A 21,720-nucleotide genomic window follows, 5' to 3' on the forward strand; every position below is an offset into this window, starting at 1 on the left:
AGGCGTTTGCATCAATGACGGCGGTCGGGATGGGAATAATTCGATTGACGGGCGAAGGTGAGATGTCTGACAAAGAGGAGTGTACCGAAACACGCAGCAACAAGTCCAGGAGTAGTGTGAGAGAGGAGCATCTTGGCAGAGCATCCGCCTCAACAGAAAGAACAGGAAATGCGTCAAACGCGGGGCGGGAGACATTGAGGGGACACCTCTCCTCAGCCTCACTGTGCAGGGAGCTGCAGCCTATTGCATTTGGTGGACATGGCGGCGGAGGAAACACCACGAACAACGCCAACAGTATCACTGGGTTGTTCTGAGTGGACATAAAGGTAAGCCATGAATATAACCGTGGAGATATTGGTGCCATTTTCTCCTATCGTCATCACAGACCGCTTGGTGGTGAAAGTGGTGGGCATGCCGATTACGGCGGTACATGTAGACGCGACCGGGACTGGGACGGCGGGATCTGGATCGATAGGTCACGGTGTTCGGATTCAGTGGGGTCGGGGTCGCAGGGACCGGGGGACGGAACTAGGGCCGGTTCCGTGAATAAGGTCGGAGTCAGATGGCTCGGAGGGCTTGACTTTCTAGAGGTATGTTTCGAAGCCCACGAGGGAGTTACTAGCTGGCAAGAGGTTAGGGTCCGGAATTGAGAAGCATCCATCTGGGAATATAGGATCGCAGTGGCAGAAACACCTGAGAGGATTGGTGTTGAATTGTAAGTATAAACACGAGAAGGGCCGGAAGTTGTGGTTAAAACCAATCCATGGGAGATATTGAGAGTTGGATGTTTTGGTGGAAGACGGCAAGAGAAAGAGGTGCCCCTGGGGGACAACCCATAAAAAAAACAAATGTCAAATTCGGAGTCGGATAGAAACAGAAGGGCGAGTCATCTATCGGTGCCAGCTACGCAATACAGCAGTTAATGGGGTGGCTGTCAACGAAGGACACAAGCATGAAAAGGGCGGCCATCCAAACAATCACATCGAGCACATCATCGCGACACGAGCTTGTTGTACTACCTCTATATCCACTTATTGGTGATTTTTGACGCCTGATCTTCTTTTTCTGCCTCCGTTCCGTTAACTTACACGTAAGCAAGTCCAACCATCACGTGCACCTCCATTTCCAAGCCAGACAGAAAATGCAGATTTTCTATTAGGCAACTCGCCACGAGTGCCCATCTATTTTTGCATGCCGTTAGCAGGCCGATACCGATTCCAAAATGTACATAAAGTAACCCAAGGAAACAAAAGACGAGGCAGCACGATACTCGCGCGGACTCAAAGCATCCCCCAAGACCAGACCGATGCGAATAAGGCAGATGTTCCCTCGAACCCCAACGAGCATGACTTCACCTCATCCGAGCTTCCACCAAGATCTCTAAAGAACAAAAGTCGGACACTCAAAGACACGGTAAAAAGTCCAATCTGGCGGGTGCTCCGGGCCCATTCCAAGAACCTCATACGGCTCAGGATGCATATATTTCCAAGCCAGCGCATTATCGCAGTAAATCCAGCCCATCATCGCCCGATCGTAGTAATACCACGTCTGCGAAGGGTTGTGAACACACAAATGGGGTGAGGGATAGAAGTAACTGATCTGGTCCAGATAGGGATTGTAGTAAGACCAAATCGGAAAGGGATCGTAGTAGCTCCAACCCGCCTGAACGTAATGGTCAACCCACCAGGCTGGTGAGGGGTGGTGGTAAGTCCAGCCAGGCATTTTGTGGTGATATGCAATCTTTTCCGCTTGCTGCTGCCATGGAGGTGGTATCATGCTATCCTCCTCTTGTCCGGCGTATGCTTCTTCGTTGGAGGGGTCCGCCTCGCCCCCCGAGTCGGCAGGCAACTCCGTAATGGTGATGACCTCTGTCGTGTCATCCTTCGTGCTAGTCGTTACCATTACGGACATGAAATCGCCGCGACTCGTCGGCTCAGCGGCGTCAGAAGCCAATGCCATCACGGCATGAAGCGTAAGTTCATGTGTCTCGCAAGACTCTTCCTGGATTGCGTGCCCGTGTCCTGGGCTGTTTATGATGATGTCGGAAGATTCGGAGTCGGAACCAGATCCGTGAGAGGACGAATGGTCTGCTGCCTCTTCACAGTCCTCGTCCTCCTCGTCATCCCCGAAATTCTCTTCCTCTTTTTTTGCTTCCTTCTCTGCCCCCTTCAACTTCTTCCGCTCCTCTCCCTTTTTTTGCCTTTTTAGCCTCTCCTCGAGCTCAATTGTAGACTGGACAAAAAGTCTCCAGTTTTGCGTTACCTGAAGGCGTACAGGATCAGGTACCGTTGCAGAATTGGGCTTGGAGTGGACCGTGTGCCCGTGACCTAGGCCCGGGCTCTTTGTGTCGCTGCCAGGAGATTTCTTGATGTCGGATATGGATCCGTTTGGAGGCAGCGACGTCGCAGTATGCCTATTGTCTTTAGCGTCGGAGCGTCCCATGTTGACGTGATCAAGATGTGTGTGGACAAAATGGGTGGCGTTGTTGGTTTGCAAGTTGCAGAATGTGAGAGAGTAAAGATTGATGGGTCGATGAGAAAGAGGGGAAGGAGAGAGAACGTGGTGGGGGGGAAAGGGTTTATGTAGTCTACCTAGGGATGGGATGCTAATGCACAGGCATGTATTTTCTTGACTTGGCCAGTTGGGGTTCCGGACGGACCGTTACGGACGCAGGAGAATATAACAAATATAATAAATGCATGCCTGTCCTCGGCAATGCAGGTTTCTTGTGTCCTGGTGTTTTGCAGCTTTGGTTGGTGTGGACCGGAGGCTGCATAATTCTGGGGGCGTGAAATCCGCACAAAGTGCCGCTCCGAGCCGAGACGCACAAGTCCAGGAAAAGTCATCCAGAACTGAATTCACGGACTTGTAGTTTTCGAGATAAGTTTCTTCCCTCTGTGTTTTGGAACCACGAGTTCTCTTCATGGCGGGATCATGCGCTCCTGCAATGGGAAGTTTAGTCCTCACACTCAAAGAGAGGGAGAGTGGGAACGTGGTAGGAAGGAGCAATCCAAATTCCAGACAGGTCGAGCTCAGATCAATTCGCTGTTCTAGTAATCTCAAGATTGTCTCGTTCTCATCTGATCCAGACAATCCGTCCACCCTTGCTGCAATCTGATTCCATCGATCCATCCATCCTTTCTCCTCTCTTCCTTCCTGTCTCGAGGTATCAGCCCTTCTTTACCGGATATGCGGATACCAAGTGCGCTTCCGCAGCCATGTCATCCGCCTACTCCCATTTCGTCAAATCAGGACACCGTCCAAGAACATTTCCCCAATTTTCCATCCTTTTTCCCATCTCTCTTCATCCGGATGCACCTCGTGCTTCGGTTAATCGGAACATGATTCAGTCGGTTCAAGTCCGGTCTACAATAACATACTCCGACAGCTACACCGGGATCAGACGGATCATGATCACCGTGTCCCCAGTAAAGAACCCCGTACAAGCAATATCTGAAGTCGAGCACCCCGTGCCGTTGAAAGTTCTCCCATCTGTCCAACATATGATGGTCATCGCGTGAGTTGTACAGTCTTACGAGCGCTGCGAAAACAAAACTCGGCTGGGAGTTCGATACTGCTGACGCAATCGTACAGCCCGCTAATTGCGTCCATCATCACTCTTCGACCGGTTCTGTCTGCAAGTTTTCCAGCTCCATTCCCTCCAGTCCAATTTCATCGAGCTCGGCTACCTCCATATCGTCATGGGCGGCAGCGAGGGGGCTAGAGTCCAGATTGGAAGTCCCAATCTCCTGTTCTCTGTTCTCCTTCCACTCCTGTACCTCCTGATTGAGGACTCGGACCTTTTGCTGCACTGCCAAGACGTGCTGACTTGGCTCATAGAGTGAAGCTTGGATCGTTGATAAATTGGTGTTTCTGTTGTGGCGGGCCATGTTGGGCATCAATCTTGTATAATGGACTAGTGAGGTACGGAGGGAAGCAGGACCAAAGTGGAATGACGGCCTCCAATACAATGTCACCGCTAACTGTCGATGGAATACTGGAATGTGCATGATGTATGAAGTGAGAGTACGAGAAGGCTAGGTCATGCCTGCCTCTGCCTTTGGCAATAGAACACGGGAGAAAGAGGAATGAAGGATGGAATAATATAGGTGAATGGAAGAGAGTGGCGGTAGTGTTTGTTAAATGGGGCCCGATGTCTTCCGGTTCTTGCGATGCACGTTCCGACCTCACACACTGGTAAAGTAGGTAAATCAGAACAAAACTGTTCAAGCATATATATTTTTGCCAAATGATAGTAGATATACGTTAGCTTCATTATATCCTGAAGGGCATAAGGTTGTCATCTTCACGAGTGTCCTCGACGAGTTTTGCTACACCCTGGAGCTCAGTGTGCTACTACCTACCTTTACAGCAGGGGCAGTCCAGTCCAGTCCAGGCTTCCACTCAACGGTCCAGGTTCCACGGCTGCGTCTGAAGTCAGGACCCAACGGTATCACCGACTACCTCAACATCAATAAGTGCGGTCAACTCCAGTCCTTCATCGTCGAATATCATTCCCAAAGCTAATCTACAAGGTCGTTCTCGCAATTCTGTCAAGCTTCATTTCTTTTCGTTGAAAACAGAGATGAAGGTGAAGTTCGTCGACGCCAGCTTTCTTATCGAATTAAAAGCAATATGCGATGAAATTGTCAGATGTGGAAAATCCAGTTTCGAATCCGCGCTGTTGCTGGTCGTGAAACTTTTGGCGACGTTGTTTGCTGCGATGAATGGGGGTTTCGAGAAGACTTGAAAGAGAAGGAGGAGGATTTCGACGGATTGCGTGAAGCTTGGCGGGCGTAGCTCAAGCTCGAGGCGTGGGGGCTTGCAGCTAGCACTAACAGTCACTAACACTGCTGCAGCCTAATGAGGAAAGATACCGTTAGTGGGTCTTATCCGTGGTCCATCCTAACGAAGCTTAGCTCGCCATGACCTTTTGAGTTATCTTCGGGGTCCATTTCCCTTCCTTAGCTCTCCTGTTGGTCATTCTCTGCCCGATATTGCTTTTCTTCATTTTCGAGATGTTTTAGCGCCCTCAATATTTCCAAAACGATTGACAACCGACAGTTCCAAGAGTGTCTACACGGACCACCATTTTGATTCTACAGTGAACTCACCATGCTGGTCATCGGATATTGACCAGCCGAACAACCAACCACCATCTGCACACGCGACACACCCCCCTCACACCCATCCGTCGACTCGGGAAAGATGATGCCGACATCCAACAGCCCCATCACATCACACCTTCCCACGACCGGGTCTAGATGCCCTTCCCCTCATGTGAATGATGTGTGTTAACGTTAGTGGCGGCATACCTAGCTGCCGCTTAACGGACTTGCAAAACCTCTCATATCTTCTCTTATTATTGGCCCGTGTTTTCACCAAGGTTCGCCAGACCAAGTACCTCCATTTTCAAAACTCAAGTCTACCTCGGGCGATATCCACGATGCGAAAAGGACATCGCATCCACGCAACTTAGTCGACCCAAAAGGGCCTTTTCTAACGTCTTGCTTCATATTAGCTTACAGACGATGAAAGACGAGAGGTTGAAATTTCAAGGTTGACCTCTGGACTTTGTTACTGAAGAAGATGTGGAAGTGGGGTTTCTGCACGTCCGTTACGCGGCCTCTCCTACCTTGCATACCTTCACCATTCACAGGGTTAGGTTGTCATGGATCCAGTGCACTTATCATATCCGCCGGTGACTCGCCCTCTTCGCCTTGGCTATCAAACTGCAGAATCTTCATTTCAACCTTTCAACTTTACACCATCCTTTCCATTCAGTGCTCTTCTTTGTTCATGTACATGGTTGATGGGTCATAGTAGATCGCCATCGTTCATCGCAACATTCTAGACGTCTTCATCACTGTTTAACAGCCATCGGTTTGTTAGGTATCAGTCCAAGTTTGCCTTGCTTATTTCTCAGTCCACCCCTCCCGAACTCCATCAAGCATACATCTACTATCATGATCGTCTAAAAACCAACATGTCCCGCTACGATAACCTCCCCGACTCTAAAACGGACATCAACCCCTACGACGGCACAGACTCCTACGCCATGATCTCTTCATCTTCACTATCCTCCCCCGACTTCATCGACAAGGCCCCGGGGCCCGCCAAAAGTCACAACAACCTCACCATCCCCAACCTCTCAACTTTCCAGCCCTCCGCCCTCCGCTCGCTAACCACCTCCCCCTTCTCCGAGCACGAACTCCTCTCCCCTTCATTCCAACACATCCGCCGAACCCTCTCCCGCTCCCCGTCACCCTCACGGTCCTTCCAACATGGCCCCGAAGGTCCCAACCCATCCAACCCAAAATCACGAATCATCAACTTCGTCCATCGCAATCGGCCTCTCTTCCAAGTAGCCATTGCCCAGCTCTTCGGCGCTTTGATGAACCTCTCTGCTCGTCTTCTCGAACTTTCTGGCGAAGGGGAAGGGGGAGAAGAAGAAGGAGGAAAAGCAGGAATGCACCCCTTCCAGATCCTCTTTGCTCGAATGTTCCTGACTAGCCTCCTCTCGCTTCTTTACATGCACTGGAAAAAGGTCGAGTTTGCGCCGTGGGGGAGGAGGGAGGTGCGGTGGTTGTTGGTTTTGCGCGGTGTTACTGGGTTTGTGAGTGGTTTTTTTTTTCTTTTTTTTTTTTTTTTTTTTTTTTTTAAGCTCTCTTTGGTGCCCTCTTCGTACGTATCATGGGCATTGTTGGGGCATGAAAGCAGGTGAATGTCGGGTGAAAAGAGGTTGAAAGAAAGTCTTGTGAACTATGACTCCGAAAGTGAATGAAACTGACACATGAAACAGTTCGGCATCTTCCCCCTCTGGTACTCCATGCTCTACCTCCCCATCGCCGAAGCAACAGTCATCACCTTCTTGGCTCCCTCCCTCTCAGGCTACCTCTCCCACCTGCTTCTCAAAGACCCCTTCACCAAAAAAGAGCAAATAGCCAGCTTCGTCGCCTTGGCGGGCGTCGTCCTCATCGCTCGCCCTATTTCCTTTTTGTTTTCCTCACCCCCCTCCACCTCAACAACCGTCTCACCCTCTTTTGATCCCAATACCAACGCCACCAACCTCACCTCCCCCGCTTCACCCGCCACCAATAATATCACCGACGACATCCCCCCCTCCCTCCGCCTCCTAGGCATCGCCTCCGCCCTGCTCAGCGTCCTCGGCGCATCCGCAGCCTACACCACCATCCGCGCCCTCGGCCCGTCCACCCACCCTTTAATCTCCGTCAACTACTTCAGCCTATGGTGCACCTTCGTCTCCCTTCTAGCCTTGCTTCTCTGCCCTTTATTCGACATCGGGCAGGAAGCTACAGACTTGGTACCCGCTATTCGATGGGGTCTGCCCAGAGGGGTTTATCAATGGGGTTTGTTGATAGGGTTAGGAGTCGCTGGGTTTGTGATGCAGTTTTTGTTGACGTCTGGGTTGGGGGCTGGACCTGGTCAGGACGGGGATGGGGGGGAGAAGGTCGGTGAGGGTGAGGGTGAAAGGAGAAGGGACCGACGGGTGACGATGACAAAGGGAGCAACGAAGTCGAATCGGGCGACGGCCATGATTTATACGCAGATGCTGTTCGCAGCGGGGTTTGATAAATGGGTGTTTGGACGGACCATGAGTGGGTGGAGTGTAGTTGGCTGTGGGCTAATCGTTGGAAGTGCGTTGTGGGCTGTTTTGGGAAAGGAGACGGGTGCAGAAAAGGAAGGGGTGAGGGGTGGACAGGAGGGTGCGGATTTGGAGATGGTTGGGGGTATGAGGGAAAGTAGGACGGAGAGTGACGAAGAAGAGGAAGGTGTGCCGATGTTGAGAGGGACAGAAGTAGAAGAAGGGGTCGCATCTAGGGACCAACGGACTGATGACTGATGTGGTTTGGTCATGAGCAGCCTTCTACCTCTACAAAGTAGATACCCAGATTGCGTATACACTGAAAGCAGATTGGCCAAGTGCACCACTGCATTGTTTGCACTCTCCCATCTGTTTCCAAATCGGTACACATACCGAAACCTCTTGTTCTCGCAATCCGTCATCCCGCTCCAAGCATCCTTCTCCTCAACCTCTCCTACCCCCCTCTAGCGGGGGTGACAGGCGTGGGCAATGTGGTGAGTAAATGGAACCCACATTGGGGATAACCTTTTCGAGAAATTGCAGGGTGTAGCAGAGGAACATGACAGGGACAATGTGCCAGTCGATCTTCCTCAAAAGTGAGGAGGGGTCAACGGTTTCCAGATCAGCAGCGGCGTCGGTATTTCGATGCTTATTGAGGTAGGTCCGTGATGCGTCCAGTTCTATGCTCTCCCTGGGACTGACTGTTGGTTCTTTGAAGTTCTTCACGGCTTGCTTAGCATTGCTTGGACCTATGGCTACCATTTGGTGTGATGACACGTCTAGCGACGGATTGAAAGGGCAATGCAGGTAACATATAGATATTTATTTCCGGGTATTGTGTCTTGAGAGACAACACGACGGCTTACGTCGACCATTGTCTCATTCCCCCTCATCTGCCTATCCACAGCTGACATGGCACACGCTCCTGAGTGGTCAAAGGTGGGATACGATTTAGTCCCTGTGGCAGCATGTCAGATTGACTAAAGTCATGCATGGCGCCCATCTGGTTTTGCTGTACCGTAATACTAAAACAAGCGAGCTTGAACTGACAACCATTCATGGGTCCAGAACACAAACCGAGACTTGACTACCGACGAGTTACATCCGTTGTGCGTCCGTCTTGTCCGGAGAAAAAGTGCCTGCTCCCAAGCCAAACCGTTGATATAACTCCACGCTACCTCTCCCATGATTTCTGGGTCAAGCCGTCTATCTCTGCGCCTGCAACTTGTCATTGCATCACCACTGATTAACCTCAATTAAGATGTCAAGTCACGCCCACTTCGGTGTGTCCAACGCCTCCGACAGCAAGCAGAAGCCCAAACCACACATTTTGGCGCCGGCATTTCTGGTCTTCTTCTCGCTCAATCTCTTCAGCTCCATTCGATCCCCTTCACCATCTTCGACCGCGAGCCAAGTCCAGCGGCTCGGGACAAGAAGGAAAACCTGGGTTGAGACTTGGCCCTTCTCTAGTCCTTGGACACTCTGCGCTCACTCCTGCCTGGGAAACTGGTGCAGCGACTGCCGGAGACATACGTCGATAGGAAAGCCGTGGAGGATGGCCGAACGGGAACTTTCCCCTTTTATGATTGAAGCACAGGGGAATTAAAGACTTCTGTGCCAGAGGTGGAAGAATATAGCAGGGTAAGGGTAAGGGAGGAGAAGATTAAGGGAGTTGGTCGGAGTGAGTATTGAGGTGCAGGTGAGTGTTTCTTGAGCTACGTTGCTAAGCAGGTGCGATCATTGTCAGTGGCGTGGCATGATACTAACCGGACTGAATGGGGTTGTAGTGGGACAAGAGCGTCACCCAAGTCGATAACCGAGAGGACTCTGTCACTGTGACATTTGACGATGGGACATCAACTACAGGGACTCTTCTTGTGGCTTGCGATGGTGCTAACTCAGTAATTCGCCGGGCTTTGTTCCCGGAGAAGCAGTATCCGAAGTACCAGATTCCAGTCAGAGTGATGGGTGTCAGACTCGACTGCTCAAGGGAAGAGATTGAGCCGGTAAAGATGCTTGATCCGTTTTTCTTGCAAGGCAGTTGTCCTGCGACAAGGTCGTATGTTTACATCAGCGGTAAGAACGCATTCCAGATTCCGCTAGTGAGATGTTTTGGTGAGGTGTTGACAGAAGAATACCTCTAGTCCTCCATGCGCCCGGGAACTACCCAGATAAGCGAACGGATAAGTATACTGTCCAGGTTGTCGTCTCGTGGCCCATCCGCAGTGGCGTGCTTGGGCGATCGTCACCCGTCCCGGTTCCCGATACCAATGATAAGAAACTGGGGCTTCTCAAGACGTTTGCTAGATCATGGAGTGAGCCCTTCAAATCACTCGTCTATAACGCTCCTGCAGGCACTGAAGTAAAACGTCTCGACCTGACGGACTGGGCACCACCAAAGGGGCTGCGAAGTAGAGGTCGAGTGGCGCTTGTGGGAGATGCCTTGCATCCCATGGCCATGTGTAAGTTTGTCGTCTTTCCCTGGGAAGTAGAAGCGACTGACCCAACGCCTACGTCTAGACCGCGGTGAGGGCGCCAACCATGCCATCTTGGACGTACTCGAGTTTGCGCAAGAGGTACTTCCGTACCTGGAAGATACGACTGCGGAGTTGCGGAATGCCATTGACAGATACGAGGGCTTGGTGATTGCCAGAGCGCGCCCGGCGGTGTTTGCTTCCCGGCAAGCGTGTATTGATGCGCACTGGTGGGAACGAATCAACGGCAGCAGTCCTCTGTTGAGCAGACGAACTCCGAATGTGGACTTCGAGGAGGAAGATGTTCGTACATGGTCCCACTGAGTAGTGGTGGCGAGGTGTTCAGGATGAAGCTCGAATAACTCACGGGGAGAAGAAAAGGGCCGCTTGAAGCACGATGTTCACAGAAAGTCATGGGCGGAAAGGAGAAAGAAAGACTCAATCACCCAGTGACGACAGATCGAGAAAATAATCTCAGCTTGTACGTACCTCCTCTACTTTGGCGCATTGGATCGGTACCCAACCTACCTTGGGTTTCGTGCCCTAACATCTCGCATCGTGCTTGCCATTCTTCACCTCCAAAGTTGCTCTTCCCTTTCACGCCCCCGTATCAGCTAAGAGTACATCCTCCTCTCCAGCGCCTGAGTAGACATCATGATCCCTCGAGAGTCAGGCAATCCAACCAAGCATCTCAGCACTTTTGACTCCTAATATTCTCGAGTTTGGCCACCATCGTTGTTGGCGGCAGTGTTCAGGTTGGAGCGGCCGGGGTATGAGGAGTCCAATGGCCCTGATAGCAGCCGTTCCCGTCATTGCTCAAAGGGCAGATGGAGTCATTATCGTCAGGTGATTCTCGGTCCTGGACTTCACAGAAAGAGGGGGGAGGTACCAGCGAGGTGAACGCATACTTGGTCACCAGAATTACCGGGCAAAAAGAAAAACAGGAATATCAGATATAAATCGCACATGTAATCTCGCGCCATATCACAAGGAAAATAAGCGCCTCCCGCATATACAACACAGAGAAGACTGCAGAAGATGAATCAGCAAAAAGGAAAGTGGAGCAAAAAACATACAACACCAGGGATTCGCTGGTCGTCACCGACCCAACTACTAGTCTGGCCCTCACTGGCTTATCTATGGGAGAGCGGACGGGATCCCGAGTTTTCCAGTGGGTATGGTCGTATGTGCTTAGATGTATCAGATTGCGCACCTATGAAGGACATTTCAGGAACTAGAATTGTACTTAGATTCTGGGTCGGCTAGCGTCGCGCGTTGTTGGCCGGCCGGAAAAAGAGAGCAGGTACGAGGGAGACACTCAGTAATCACTTTTCACCCACTGAAGTAGAAACTCCCGAAACAATGCAGATAAAGTTTTGATTGCTTGGTTTCCGTGTAAACACGTCGAACCGGGACAATGGGGGCAGGAAATGAAGCGAAATGTAATCCACACAAGGAGGGGGATGGAAAGAAGATGGGACAGGAATGTAACATCGCCAACGTGAATAGAACTACTTTTTCCACGAAACGAATGTGACTGGCTAACATTAAAAAGGAATAAGAGTCGTGTTCTCCTCAAGTGTTCCATATTCCCGTGCGCAACCTACGATCTAACTCACCGATTTGTGCTTGATCAGACCCTTCATGTTTCCAAACTCCACCAATTTAGGCCCGTAATATGTCGATGTTCACGATCCATTGGGAATCCCTTTAAGCCGAAACAGGGAAATAGGCCCGGTGGAATTTTCAATTTCATCTTGACATCTTATGGTTCGTTTGAAAGAAATCATTGCCCATCTTTCTGGCCGTCTCCCGATGCATTGCTTCCCCCAGTTGATGCTAGAGGATGGTGATCTTCGTCTCAACATCTTCATCGGAGTCCAAAACGCTCGGGTTATCCCTCACAGTGTGGAAACGGGCTTTGATGCTTCCCGTTCTTCTGTGATTTTGCTTGCTCGATCTTTCCCGCCCCTTCCTGCGCATGCTCCTGCCCTATCCTCTCCTGGGGCTCGTCTTCCCTTCTCGTCACACATGCAGGACGGACCCTCGCTTCTCGGTGATCCTTCGCTAACCGAACACCGAACAATAGCGACCACCCAGTCATCCTCTTCTGGGATAGCGAGGGCATCTACAAGATGCCCGTGGCAGAGGGTAGTTCAAGTCGAGTTTTCCCGGATACGTCCAGTTGATATGGGTTGTCAAAATAGCATCCAGTGCTGTTTCCTCAACGATTGATGATAGTATGATCTTAACGTCGGGTTGCTCGCTTCGGTTTCTGTTTCGCTGCGTTTTCTAGCTGCTGTTGTTCTCGCAAAAAGACTCAGGGAGGAACTCTCCTTGGAAAGTGCTGTCCTTAATCATCATCACGACGAGATCTTTTGCAAACTACTAGTCAGACGGAAGGTACGTATACGTCTAATTGGTGGAGATCCCTCCATCTCGATGTGTTTAGGCAAGTTCGAGTCAGGAACTGCGCGCCCTCAAGATGTGTTCATCCCTCGTTTTGGTTGTTTTGCACTCTGACAGTGCTTCGCCTTTACATCTTTTCTGTGATACGTCGATACAACGCAGATATGACCTCCGTGATAGTCACTTATTTAGCAAAATCAAACCCCCATTCCGCATTATCTCGAAGTGGTCCTGCATCATGGCGCAATCTTCTCATCTTACATCCCTCTACGCACCGATCAACTGGGTCGCCGAGGAGAATATCATCTTTGGACCTTTGGCTACCCCTTTCGTCGACAGCTGGGTTCAGAGAGTTCTTGACAAAAATTACTGGGACTGTTCCGAGGCCTTCAAGAAGCTGATCGCGAGATTCAGGCTGCTTGTTCGGTACGCGGAGAGCTCTGAAAATGGTCACAGCAACTTGGCCAGAGACAGGTTCTTGCTCGAAAGGTTAAAGAGAACCCTCGGTATGCGCGCGTTCCTCCATTACCCTCTTTCTTTCCGGATGCCAGCTTGTAGAACGATGGATGATGTCTCCCGGTAGGGAACCTACTTTCCCACAGTCTTAGGTATGCTGACCTCCTAGGATATACCAGCCAACCCAAGAACCATCAAAAAACCTCCGCTCCGGACAAATCAAAACGCCGACACTTGGTATCGGGCAAAATCTCGGAACTACACACTCTTTCAGTCACTGGTGGACTGCTTCATTTAGAATATTGCAAAGGCGTTCACCGACAGGCACAGAGAGGACTTCATCAAGGAATGCCAAGGCATTGAATACTGGTGTACAAACGGGAATTGGCTTCAACCTCCTTCTGCCCGACCCAAGGTGGGAGAACCGGAGCTCCCGACTCCACAGGAGTACGGCCATGTCCAGCGACCATATGGTCGTATTGGCATTGGCATTGGCTCAGGCAAGAATAGCTCGTCTATCCCTTTCCTTGTCCCGCCTTTTAGACGTCACGAATTACCTACGCTGGAGCCGCCTGCTGAAGCTCGAGGACCCCCTTCGAGATTCGATACTAGGCTGTTGCCTTCGGGACCGAATACCTACCCTTTATAAGGGCACGAGGGTCGGTGATGCCAATGGTGGAAAAACGGAGTAAACGTCAGTTTGGGGAACTTGGTTGTTTGTTTGGTGGGTAGATCCTGGGCTAAGAAGCACGCTGAAAACGTCGCTCATACCCACATTCGCACACGCCTTTGTCGCCAATATTCCATTCGATTGTAAGCCGTTATTGAAGAAAAAGAGAAAAAAGATATAAACTGTAGTAGCATGGGAATAGGCGAATCCCTGTCATCGCCTTACAACTCGCTGCTCCTATTGTCGTTACAATTCTCCTGGCCCATTTTCACTTCCTAGAGGTAGCCATCGGTCGAAGCCCTGTGTAGCCACTATCAGGTTCCCATTCACGCCTAGCAGGGACTATTGACATCGGGAGAGCAAGACGGATCATATGGCAAAGCTAGAATCGTTGTGGAGATGATGATTAGATGGGGAGAGGGGCCCTGAGAACTCTAGGCTGTTAGTGTAAGGTACCTATCGGGAGAAGTTATCAAAAAGTGAGGCGTTGATCACGAGAAGTGTATGTTGCTTGCAAGAGGGTTGACATTTAGCAGTGTTTTCTTGGTATGGTGTATTCCTTGTATCCAAGGTAGGTAGGTTACGGGATGATCTCAAAGAAAAAGAAGAAAAAAAGAAACACGGATAATGGAAAAGTAAGCAGCGCGGAAGGACGAGGAAACGAACAAGAAATAAAGTAGAGAGACAGCCACGAAGGTTGAAATAGACGACGTATTCTAGATATCTGGAAGTACTGGTACCCTCCTCGATCAATCATCCCGTGTTTCTTCCCTACATGTAGAGGTAGACCAGACATAGCAGATAAGAAAAAAAAAAAAAAAAGGAAAAAAGAAATCCCCCAAAGTCGCATCGGTTGCAAGGTAGGTATTCGAAGAAGCGCAATCAGTATAACGGTCCGCGTGTCTGGTGCGTCTGCACTAGGTACGAGGTAAAGATCACTCATTGCCTGCCGATACTACGGGTCAGCACGTTGTAAAGATGTTTGACTTGGTCTGCGGTTTGAACGTACCTGGAGCGAAAAAAAGGCAGGTACTATCACCGACCTCGGCTCCCACACACAAGTGACCATCGTAGCCAAATTTGCCAACGGCCCCGTCCGTCACTCAGCCCTACCGAAACTGAAACCCCCTCGGCTCGAAAGTGATGACTACCAGATACAAGCCCTTGTAGCTGTGTATATGTGTGTCGGCGTCGAGATAGGTACCTAGGTTGAGCCGGCTGATGGGATAAAGCCTTTGACTACCTGCTAGCCTAGCATAGCTTGATCTTGCGTCGCAGACTGGGGTCATCCCATGGTGGATCACCACCTCTTAGCGAAATGACCAGCTCGGCCGACCCAACCGCGTAGTGGCAATTCTCAGCTTCTGTGGTCTCGTCCCCCTGTACCTGGTCTAGAATAAGGAAATAGGCGTCCTGAGACGGAAAACTGTCTCTGGTTACAAGCAAGAGACAATCCCATTGCTCTGTCAGAATTCGTTGATACACAGTCCCTTGGCTTGGGCGGTCAGAACTACAGTTTCGGAAAGATATCCTGGTCTTGTCGGACCGTGACCTCATCGGCGGATGAAAACTTTTGGGTACGAGAACCCCGCTTTCATCACCACGCCCCTTGGTAAATGCCATCTTGATTACCGCGCCTTCCACCCAAAGGTAGTTGGTTAGATGAGGTAGAATACTCGTGGACTCCTTGCCCAATGGTGCTTCCTCCAGAAGGTGTACAAGAGGCACAAGTGTTTCGCCCTTGGTTTGGGTGACCTGGTTCGCGATCCAAACACTTGCGCAGGCTCTGGGTGCATGTGGAGAAAAGCTTTTTCCATCGAAGGCAATTAGTGATGGGAATGTGATTCGTCCTTCCCAGCCGAGCCATGACCAGCTGGGAAAGGCATCTCTTCTCCGTAGAGGTATTCCTTCTTTGTCGGCGGGACACCAGGCGAGGCCAGCGAGAAATCGCCATAGTGCCTGCTTAGAGGTAGCAGACTGCCTGAGTGGAAGAATGGCGGTCAACTCAAGTTGTTGGAGGATTGGAATACCCAAGTATGTAAGTGTTGATATGCGTGAAAGCAAGCCAGTTATAGCGTTCAGGACATCGGATTGATGAGTTAAGCGACGCCCACTGTACTCTTCAATACATTTGTTGAGGACGGCCATGTGCAGCGGAATTTTGTCAGCTGATCTCTCCATTGGTGTGATTGCTTCGAGGAAGTTCTCAGAGCCATACGACAAGTTGATCTTGGGCGGTAGAGGTATGGGAAGAGTACATTCATGCCACACAGCATCCGAGCAGATGAACTCAACCTGGTAATCGGTGAAGATCAGAAGACGGCGTGACAGTATGGCTTCTTGATAAGTCCATCCTCTTGTCATCCAGACTGAAGAGCTGGCCAGCTTTGGAGAACTGATAACACTTGGTCGAAGCGCAGAAAGAGGATGCTTTGGATGTGCCACCGAGGGGTACGGCTTTCTTGCTAGGTTCCTGACACCAGGCAGACCAGAAGCAGAGTCTGGGGTGGAAAATGCCACAATCGTTGCATAAGCGCCTTCATATATAGCAGCCATGTTTCCGATTTGAGCGTGCTTGTCGTCCTCATCGTTTTGATCAATGCAATACTGATCAACCCACAGGTAACGGTCGCCAAGATTTGCCACGACAATCATTGCATCCTCGATGACCTTTGGTATAACATTAGGAAGCTGTCGTGCACCGCGTACCGAGGCTGTTTCTCTGGCGCCTGAAGTGCATCCGCTCCCTGGGGAGGGCTGTTCACCCCAAACATAACTGAGAGCGAAGTATCTGTCCGAGGTCTGTATCTCGACGATCTCGCGCGTGTGGCAGTCAATACACCGGACCGCAGGCCCGAGTCCTTGCTTATCGGACATGTGTTTCGCCTTCCTAGCTGAGGCACATGTGTCGTGGTGAGTCTCACAATGTCCGCACCATGCCCGTAGTAAAGGATAATTGATGGATGTTGTCGAAAAAGGCAACGCGCTTAGGCTTGGTTTCTTGTGGCTGAAGAATGGCGCAGCTGTAAAGGACTGTGGAACTATCCAACCGATTTCTGATAGAACCTTAATGTAACAATTGCCCCTGGTCCAACGAAAGAGGCCGTCCTCAGAGCCCTTGGCTTTGCCGGGGATAACACACAGCACCATAGAAGGAGCATAGTGCGAGGCAAAGTAGGCCACAGAGGGTGTATAAACGTTCCCCAACAAGAACGATCGCAAGGTGTAGACCTCTGTTTCGTCATGTGATTCGGTTTTTTGACATCGCATCGAATAGAAAAACTGACAAAGTACGCATTTCGTCTCCTGCTTTAGTTTTCCAAGGTACAACAATTGATTGGGTTTTCGAGCCATGCTGGGGGCTTCATGGTCAAAGAAGTCCTTCATATTGATCATCTTGCATCGAATGCATAGCTTGACCGTTTTTTTGTTCGGAATTTGAGGGATCTTTCTTGAAGTCATCGATAGCTGATGCAGCCCTCTATCAGTGCTGCCAGTCATATCGCCGGCATGATGAACCAACGGCTCGCGCCACGACGAAAAGGAAGAACCCATGCAGAAGGCGTGAGGGTATGGAGTATTTCCTTTGAAGTTGTTAAGAAGACTGCTGAGATTGATGAGGTCGCTGGTTTTCGGCAAAGCTGACGCGGGCATTTTCAGTTGTTGTCGCCCAACGGTCACCTGATCTCTTTAGCGTAGGCAAATTATCTGTCGTCAGTGGCTGATGCCCTGCGACGATGGTTGGCTGCATCACGACAGCTGTATGTTGTCTGATTTTGGTGAGCCAGGCTCAGCCAGGTCAGGGAGACGTGTTCTTTCTATACAGAGCCTCACCTCTCAGTCGCTCTCATTGGAGATTCATACTTCAGTTTTCGATTAGTTGGTGGTCGTCTGAGTGGGTGGTAGAGTTATTGTCTGTGGAGTTTCCGTTGGTATCTGCAGTCAAGCCATAAGCGAGAGGAAGAAAGAAGAGGAAGGGCGTCGAAAGATGGAAAGAAGGAAGAAACGAATACACAAGGTAATGGACCAGACGTCATAACGATCTGTGAAAGCAATCCGCGGTATGTGAGAACGTCTTGCAGCATCACACGCGAAACAACGACTTCTAGACTGACTCGAAGGCATCGATATACCTGCAGCCAAAACTTCAAAATATTCAAGCCACGTCCCGATAACAAGTATCAATGTCCGACATGCCACGCCCATCAACAGAAACACCCACCTCGCCCACCGTTTACTCGCTTCTCTTTGGCTTATTCGGCAGACCATACCAACAAATCATCATAACCACAAACAACCCAATGACAATCGGATGCAACACAAAAGTGCCAACTGCCTGCGCCAGCAAACCCGTCGTAAACGGAGCCGCTGCGCCTCCCGAGCTCCCAAACGCCGAAATCACACCCATCCCACTAACCTGCTTCTGCTTGCTTATATTCCGCATAAACACCGCTGCTGCACACGGGTACACGGGCCCCAGCAGCAGACCAACAATGGCAACAGCCACTGCGTTTCCAATCAAGTTCGGCACCAGCCAGACCACCAGCTGGAAAGCACACGCTCCCACGACGACGATAACCACAAACAACTTCTCCCCAATCCGATGAGCCGGCGGCGCCAGCAGGAACCGACCCAGCGTGATGCCGCCCCAGAAACCAGCGGTCACATAACCGACTGAGCCATCGTGCACATGGCGAGAGTCCATCAGGAAGGTGTTCACCCAGCCGGAGATACTAACTTCGGCGCCTTGGTAGGCAAAGATGAACAGGGCACCAAGAAGGACAACACGGTTCGACAGAGCAGAGACCATGGCCGTGACGTCAGCACGCCAGTCACGTTTGGGTACCGCCGTTGAGCCCGACTGGCCACCACTTCCACCAGCAGAGGAACCCAAGTGCTGCTGGGTATCCCTCTCGTAATCCCAAAACGCACACGTCGCACACACGCCCCCAGAACCGCCAACCCCAAGCTCACGGCATAGTACCGACTCCACACCACTTCGAAGACCGTCACCATGGCCGTTGCCAGCAGCGGGCCGACGGTACCTCCAATGCCATACGAGCCGTGCATCATACTCAACGCCGTAGTGGAATTGCTCAGCGATCCGCAGAACACGTTGCCCATGGCCAGATTAATCGACATGCCGAACCCGACAAAGAAGAAGGACACGACGATGGCCGGGTACGGCGCGGTGGCGATCATGGGGATGTATCCCAACGAGATGAGGCCCTGGCCGACGGCGAGCGTCTTGGCACGCCCTAGTCGCTCGCGGATGGCGTCGACGAAGAAGGCGCCGGCGATGAAGCCGAGGGCGTTGCCGACGAAGATGAGAGAGACGATGGCGTAGCCTATGTTGTAGTACCTGCGTTGTTACTGGTCAGTACTTCTGGGGGATGATACTGCAGAGAATGGGAGAGACAACACGTACTCTTCGATGGAAGGGATCAAAGCACCCGGCGCGGAATCGCTCATGCCGTTACTCAGACTGATCAAACACATGGCCAGTAACCGCCAGCGGTTCATGTAAGGCTCCATGATGCTCTGCATCGCCTCGACGCCATCGATGTTTGCGCTATCATCGTTGACAGAGTCCGCTTTGGGAGTTCCTGGACGGCTTTGCTCCTCCAACTCGGGGCCGACGCTGAAGATAGTCGTCTCGGTACGAGACTTGGGGAGATGGCCGGAGCTTGAAGTAGAAGCGAGATTGATCCGAGATGTTGAAGCCGACTTGTTGGGTTTTGGGGTACGGGACAGAGGTTGAAGTTCGATACTTGCAGCCTCTTGTGGAGCACCAGGGTAGGTCCGGGCTACGGCTCTTCCCGGAGCGGAGGGAAGTTTGAGAGCCGGTGCGCTTTCGACGGCGATAAGGCCGTGGAGCAGGATTGCGTCCATGATGAACGAAAGTCAAGTCACGGCAGATGCCAAGGTGGTGTGTGCTAGGCAATTTGCCAACACCGACGGCCGATGGAAAGAATCAGAAAACGATGGATGAACGGACTGTGTTCTGCATGGCAGGAACAATGGAGGTTAATAAAGGCGGCCCAAAGCGGGGCTGTCGACGAACATTGGATCCTCACGATAACTGAAAGAAGCCGATGGGGGTCTGGCCCGTCTGGCTAAGCTTCGGGCCGCCATCGCGTAAAAGGAAAAGGTCTCCCGGGCTCCAGTCATATCAGTCGGCGCTAATCGAGGCGTGCAGACTGCAGACTGCAGCGGGTGAACATCGGCACAAACAAAAAGGTCTCTAATCTCGTGACTCCCGTCAGCATGCAGGTACGTAATTCCGCGTATAAGTGGCCGCCTAGGACACTTCACTCACAATCACTCTCCTCCGGTTCATTACTCTATGCATATAGCTTATATAATTCTGTGATCTGTGTTTTTCCTCTTGCAAATTTGATCCCTGCCAGTTTGTATCACTTCCGATTTGTTGCTCACTGGATTTATCTCCTTGTCTGCTCCCATGCGCGTCATCTTCTCCTACTCAACCTCAGCTCCATCTGTCTCTGCTGAGGAGAGATTGGGCTTGTTATATCTCATTACTAGCTGGTAGTTTCAATGGTGAACAAGTAGTGCTAACATCCTTTGCCTATCTGTGAACGTTGCCGGGATTCTGCAGGTAGAAACCCAATGATCGGCTTGAAACGGCCGAGTTAACAATGAATCCATTTTTGTTTATGCCAAGAAAGGTGTAGGTAGCTACGAGGTTTGAACACATCGGTACTCGAAGAGAAACACCATGAGAGTCTTTGGAAGTCCTGGAAGCAGCGTGGTTAGCACCTACCTTGATGACTCGGAAAATGAAGGCAAGAGCATTTCAGGCAAGATGAAGAAAATTCAAGGATGCAATTTATGGTACTCTCCATTATCATAGGTAATTATCACCAGCAGCACCATGACATCTTCAGCACATCAGCTTGGTAGAAGCAAAAACAAAGTCAGCACGCAAAAGCCTCGAGGTGTCCAACACCACACATACTCGGATGTTAGCATGTTACCAATACCCAACACAAGAAAAAATACACCCACTGATGCCGCGGCTTATCTTTATCCCAGGCGACTACACCACCACCACCTCGGCCGAACCCTTCACTTCTCCAGCCTCCGTCTCAGCCCCAGTCCAGTCCAGTCCAGTCCAGTCCAGTCCATCCTTCATCCCTTCGCCAACACCTATCGAGCCTCGTTCCATCAGGCACTCCAACTCACCGACCGCCAAACCCACGCACTCACCCACATACATCAACATCATAACCACGCTCGCTATCAATAGAAGATGTGCCAACAAACCATAGAAACCTTTCCCTGCTCGACCCCCGGGTGCCCAAACGAGAGCATGGGAGACCGAATATACTATGTCGATCGGTGCGAAGAGGTGCTGCGTAACCCGCACATGAGTTGGGGTATGTGCGGAAACGTACAGGTGGTAACGGTATCGATCGATACGCACTCGTTCTGTCTAGAATGCACGAGGGGTCTTTACGTGATGGATGGTTCAACTTGGCATTCGAGATCTGGTTCTGTCAGTTAGCGTTCGGAACGATGAGTAGAGAGAGGTTCATGCTATGAAGCGAAGGCAGGCAGGGGTTTTGGCATGAGTACCTAGATACGTATAGAAGGCAGGTGGTTGTCAGTTCTCTTGTCGTACGTACGTGGTTGAATGTGACGAAGCAGTAGAGACAAGATCCTACGTTGTCGGGCGGAAGGAACCAAAAACAAGAAACAAGATGAGGAAAACATCCGGACACTCATCTTTATCAACGACACACACAGCGGAATCGCAGCGACGAATCAAGATGACAAAACCTGCAAATAATCTCAAGGTATGCTCGTCTTCCCAAACTGAACCCATCCATCCACGTTTGAAACAGAAACCAAAAAAACGCCCCAAAAACATTGACTTACCGTTACGTACACCGTAGATTGGAACTGAAACCAAACCACCCCTCAACCATCCTGAGCCACCACCAAACTCTACCTGCAGCCGGTCCCAATCCCAATCCTACCTATCCAAATTCCAACTTCTTTTCTTCCCCAAAACGAATCATAGGTAGTCACCGTCCCAACGAACTCAATCGAGCGTCCATTCAGTAGGCACGCACCAACCC

General features: G+C 50.9%; 7 protein-coding genes across 7 annotated transcripts; 3 read left to right on the top strand and 4 right to left on the bottom strand.

Annotated features, from left to right (window-relative positions):
• Positions 1 to 1,380: 1,380 nt before the first annotated feature.
• Positions 1,381 to 2,442, bottom strand: B0T23DRAFT_319242 (uncharacterized protein; the record flags this gene model as incomplete). The annotated part of the gene is made up of 2 exons (XM_062835112.1): positions 1,381 to 2,094; positions 2,314 to 2,442. The coding sequence occupies 2 exons, from the start codon at positions 2,440 to 2,442 to the stop codon at positions 1,381 to 1,383; spliced, it is 843 nt and encodes a 280-aa protein (XP_062691455.1).
• A 3,544-nt stretch (positions 2,443 to 5,986) lies between these two features.
• Positions 5,987 to 10,404, top strand: B0T23DRAFT_320116 (uncharacterized protein; the record flags this gene model as incomplete). The annotated part of the gene is made up of 6 exons (XM_062835156.1): positions 5,987 to 6,616; positions 6,803 to 7,793; positions 9,228 to 9,247; positions 9,394 to 9,561; positions 9,927 to 10,068; positions 10,127 to 10,404. The coding sequence occupies 6 exons, from the start codon at positions 5,987 to 5,989 to the stop codon at positions 10,402 to 10,404; spliced, it is 2,229 nt and encodes a 742-aa protein (XP_062691456.1).
• Positions 10,405 to 12,727: 2,323 nt separating this feature from the next.
• On the top strand, positions 12,728 to 13,594 carry B0T23DRAFT_317909 (uncharacterized protein; the record flags this gene model as incomplete). The annotated part of the gene is made up of 3 exons (XM_062835034.1): positions 12,728 to 13,005; positions 13,115 to 13,225; positions 13,270 to 13,594. The coding sequence occupies 3 exons, from the start codon at positions 12,728 to 12,730 to the stop codon at positions 13,592 to 13,594; spliced, it is 714 nt and encodes a 237-aa protein (XP_062691457.1).
• Positions 13,595 to 14,134: 540 nt separating this feature from the next.
• On the bottom strand, positions 14,135 to 14,775 carry B0T23DRAFT_157976 (uncharacterized protein). Its single transcript, XM_062832662.1, has 2 exons — positions 14,625 to 14,775; positions 14,135 to 14,561 (listed from the first exon to the last, which is right to left on the bottom strand). Exons 1-2 carry the CDS (start codon positions 14,682 to 14,684, stop codon positions 14,196 to 14,198), a joined length of 426 nt encoding a protein of 141 aa, XP_062691458.1. The 5' UTR covers positions 14,685 to 14,775; the 3' UTR covers positions 14,135 to 14,195.
• Positions 14,776 to 14,866: 91 nt separating this feature from the next.
• Positions 14,867 to 17,170, bottom strand: B0T23DRAFT_318429 (heterokaryon incompatibility protein-domain-containing protein; the record flags this gene model as incomplete). The annotated part of the gene is made up of 1 exon (XM_062835076.1): positions 14,867 to 17,170. One exon carries the CDS (start codon positions 17,168 to 17,170, stop codon positions 14,867 to 14,869), a length of 2,304 nt encoding a protein of 767 aa, XP_062691459.1.
• On the top strand, positions 17,142 to 17,769 carry B0T23DRAFT_157999 (uncharacterized protein). The gene is made up of 3 exons (XM_062832663.1): positions 17,142 to 17,185; positions 17,276 to 17,633; positions 17,755 to 17,769. Exon 2 carries the CDS (start codon positions 17,353 to 17,355, stop codon positions 17,566 to 17,568), a length of 216 nt encoding a protein of 71 aa, XP_062691460.1. The 5' UTR covers positions 17,142 to 17,185; positions 17,276 to 17,352; the 3' UTR covers positions 17,569 to 17,633; positions 17,755 to 17,769.
• Positions 17,535 to 19,507, bottom strand: B0T23DRAFT_443215 (major facilitator superfamily domain-containing protein; the record flags this gene model as incomplete). Its single annotated transcript, XM_062840851.1, has 3 exons — positions 17,535 to 18,527; positions 18,557 to 18,977; positions 19,044 to 19,507. 3 exons carry the CDS (start codon positions 19,505 to 19,507, stop codon positions 17,850 to 17,852), a joined length of 1,563 nt encoding a protein of 520 aa, XP_062691461.1. The 3' UTR covers positions 17,535 to 17,849.
• Between the last annotated feature and the right edge of the window lie 2,213 nt (positions 19,508 to 21,720).

The sequence above is a fragment of the Neurospora hispaniola genome, assembly GCF_033458365.1.
Source record: "Neurospora hispaniola strain FGSC 10403 chromosome Unknown B0T23scaffold_5, whole genome shotgun sequence".
Lineage (NCBI taxonomy): Eukaryota > Fungi > Ascomycota > Sordariomycetes > Sordariales > Sordariaceae > Neurospora > Neurospora hispaniola.

Coding starts and splice junctions, on each gene's coding strand:
- B0T23DRAFT_157976 (XM_062832662.1), bottom strand. CDS start 14,684: ATGGTCACTTGTGTGTGGGAGCCGAGGTCGGTGATAGTACCTGCCTTT. Junction 14,562..14,624: donor CTGCCTTTTTTTCGCTCCAG/GTACGTTCAAAC, acceptor TAGTATCGGCAG/GCAATGAGTGATCTTTACCT.
- B0T23DRAFT_157999 (XM_062832663.1), top strand. CDS start 17,353: ATGGTTGGCTGCATCACGACAGCTGTATGTTGTCTGATTTTGGTGAGC.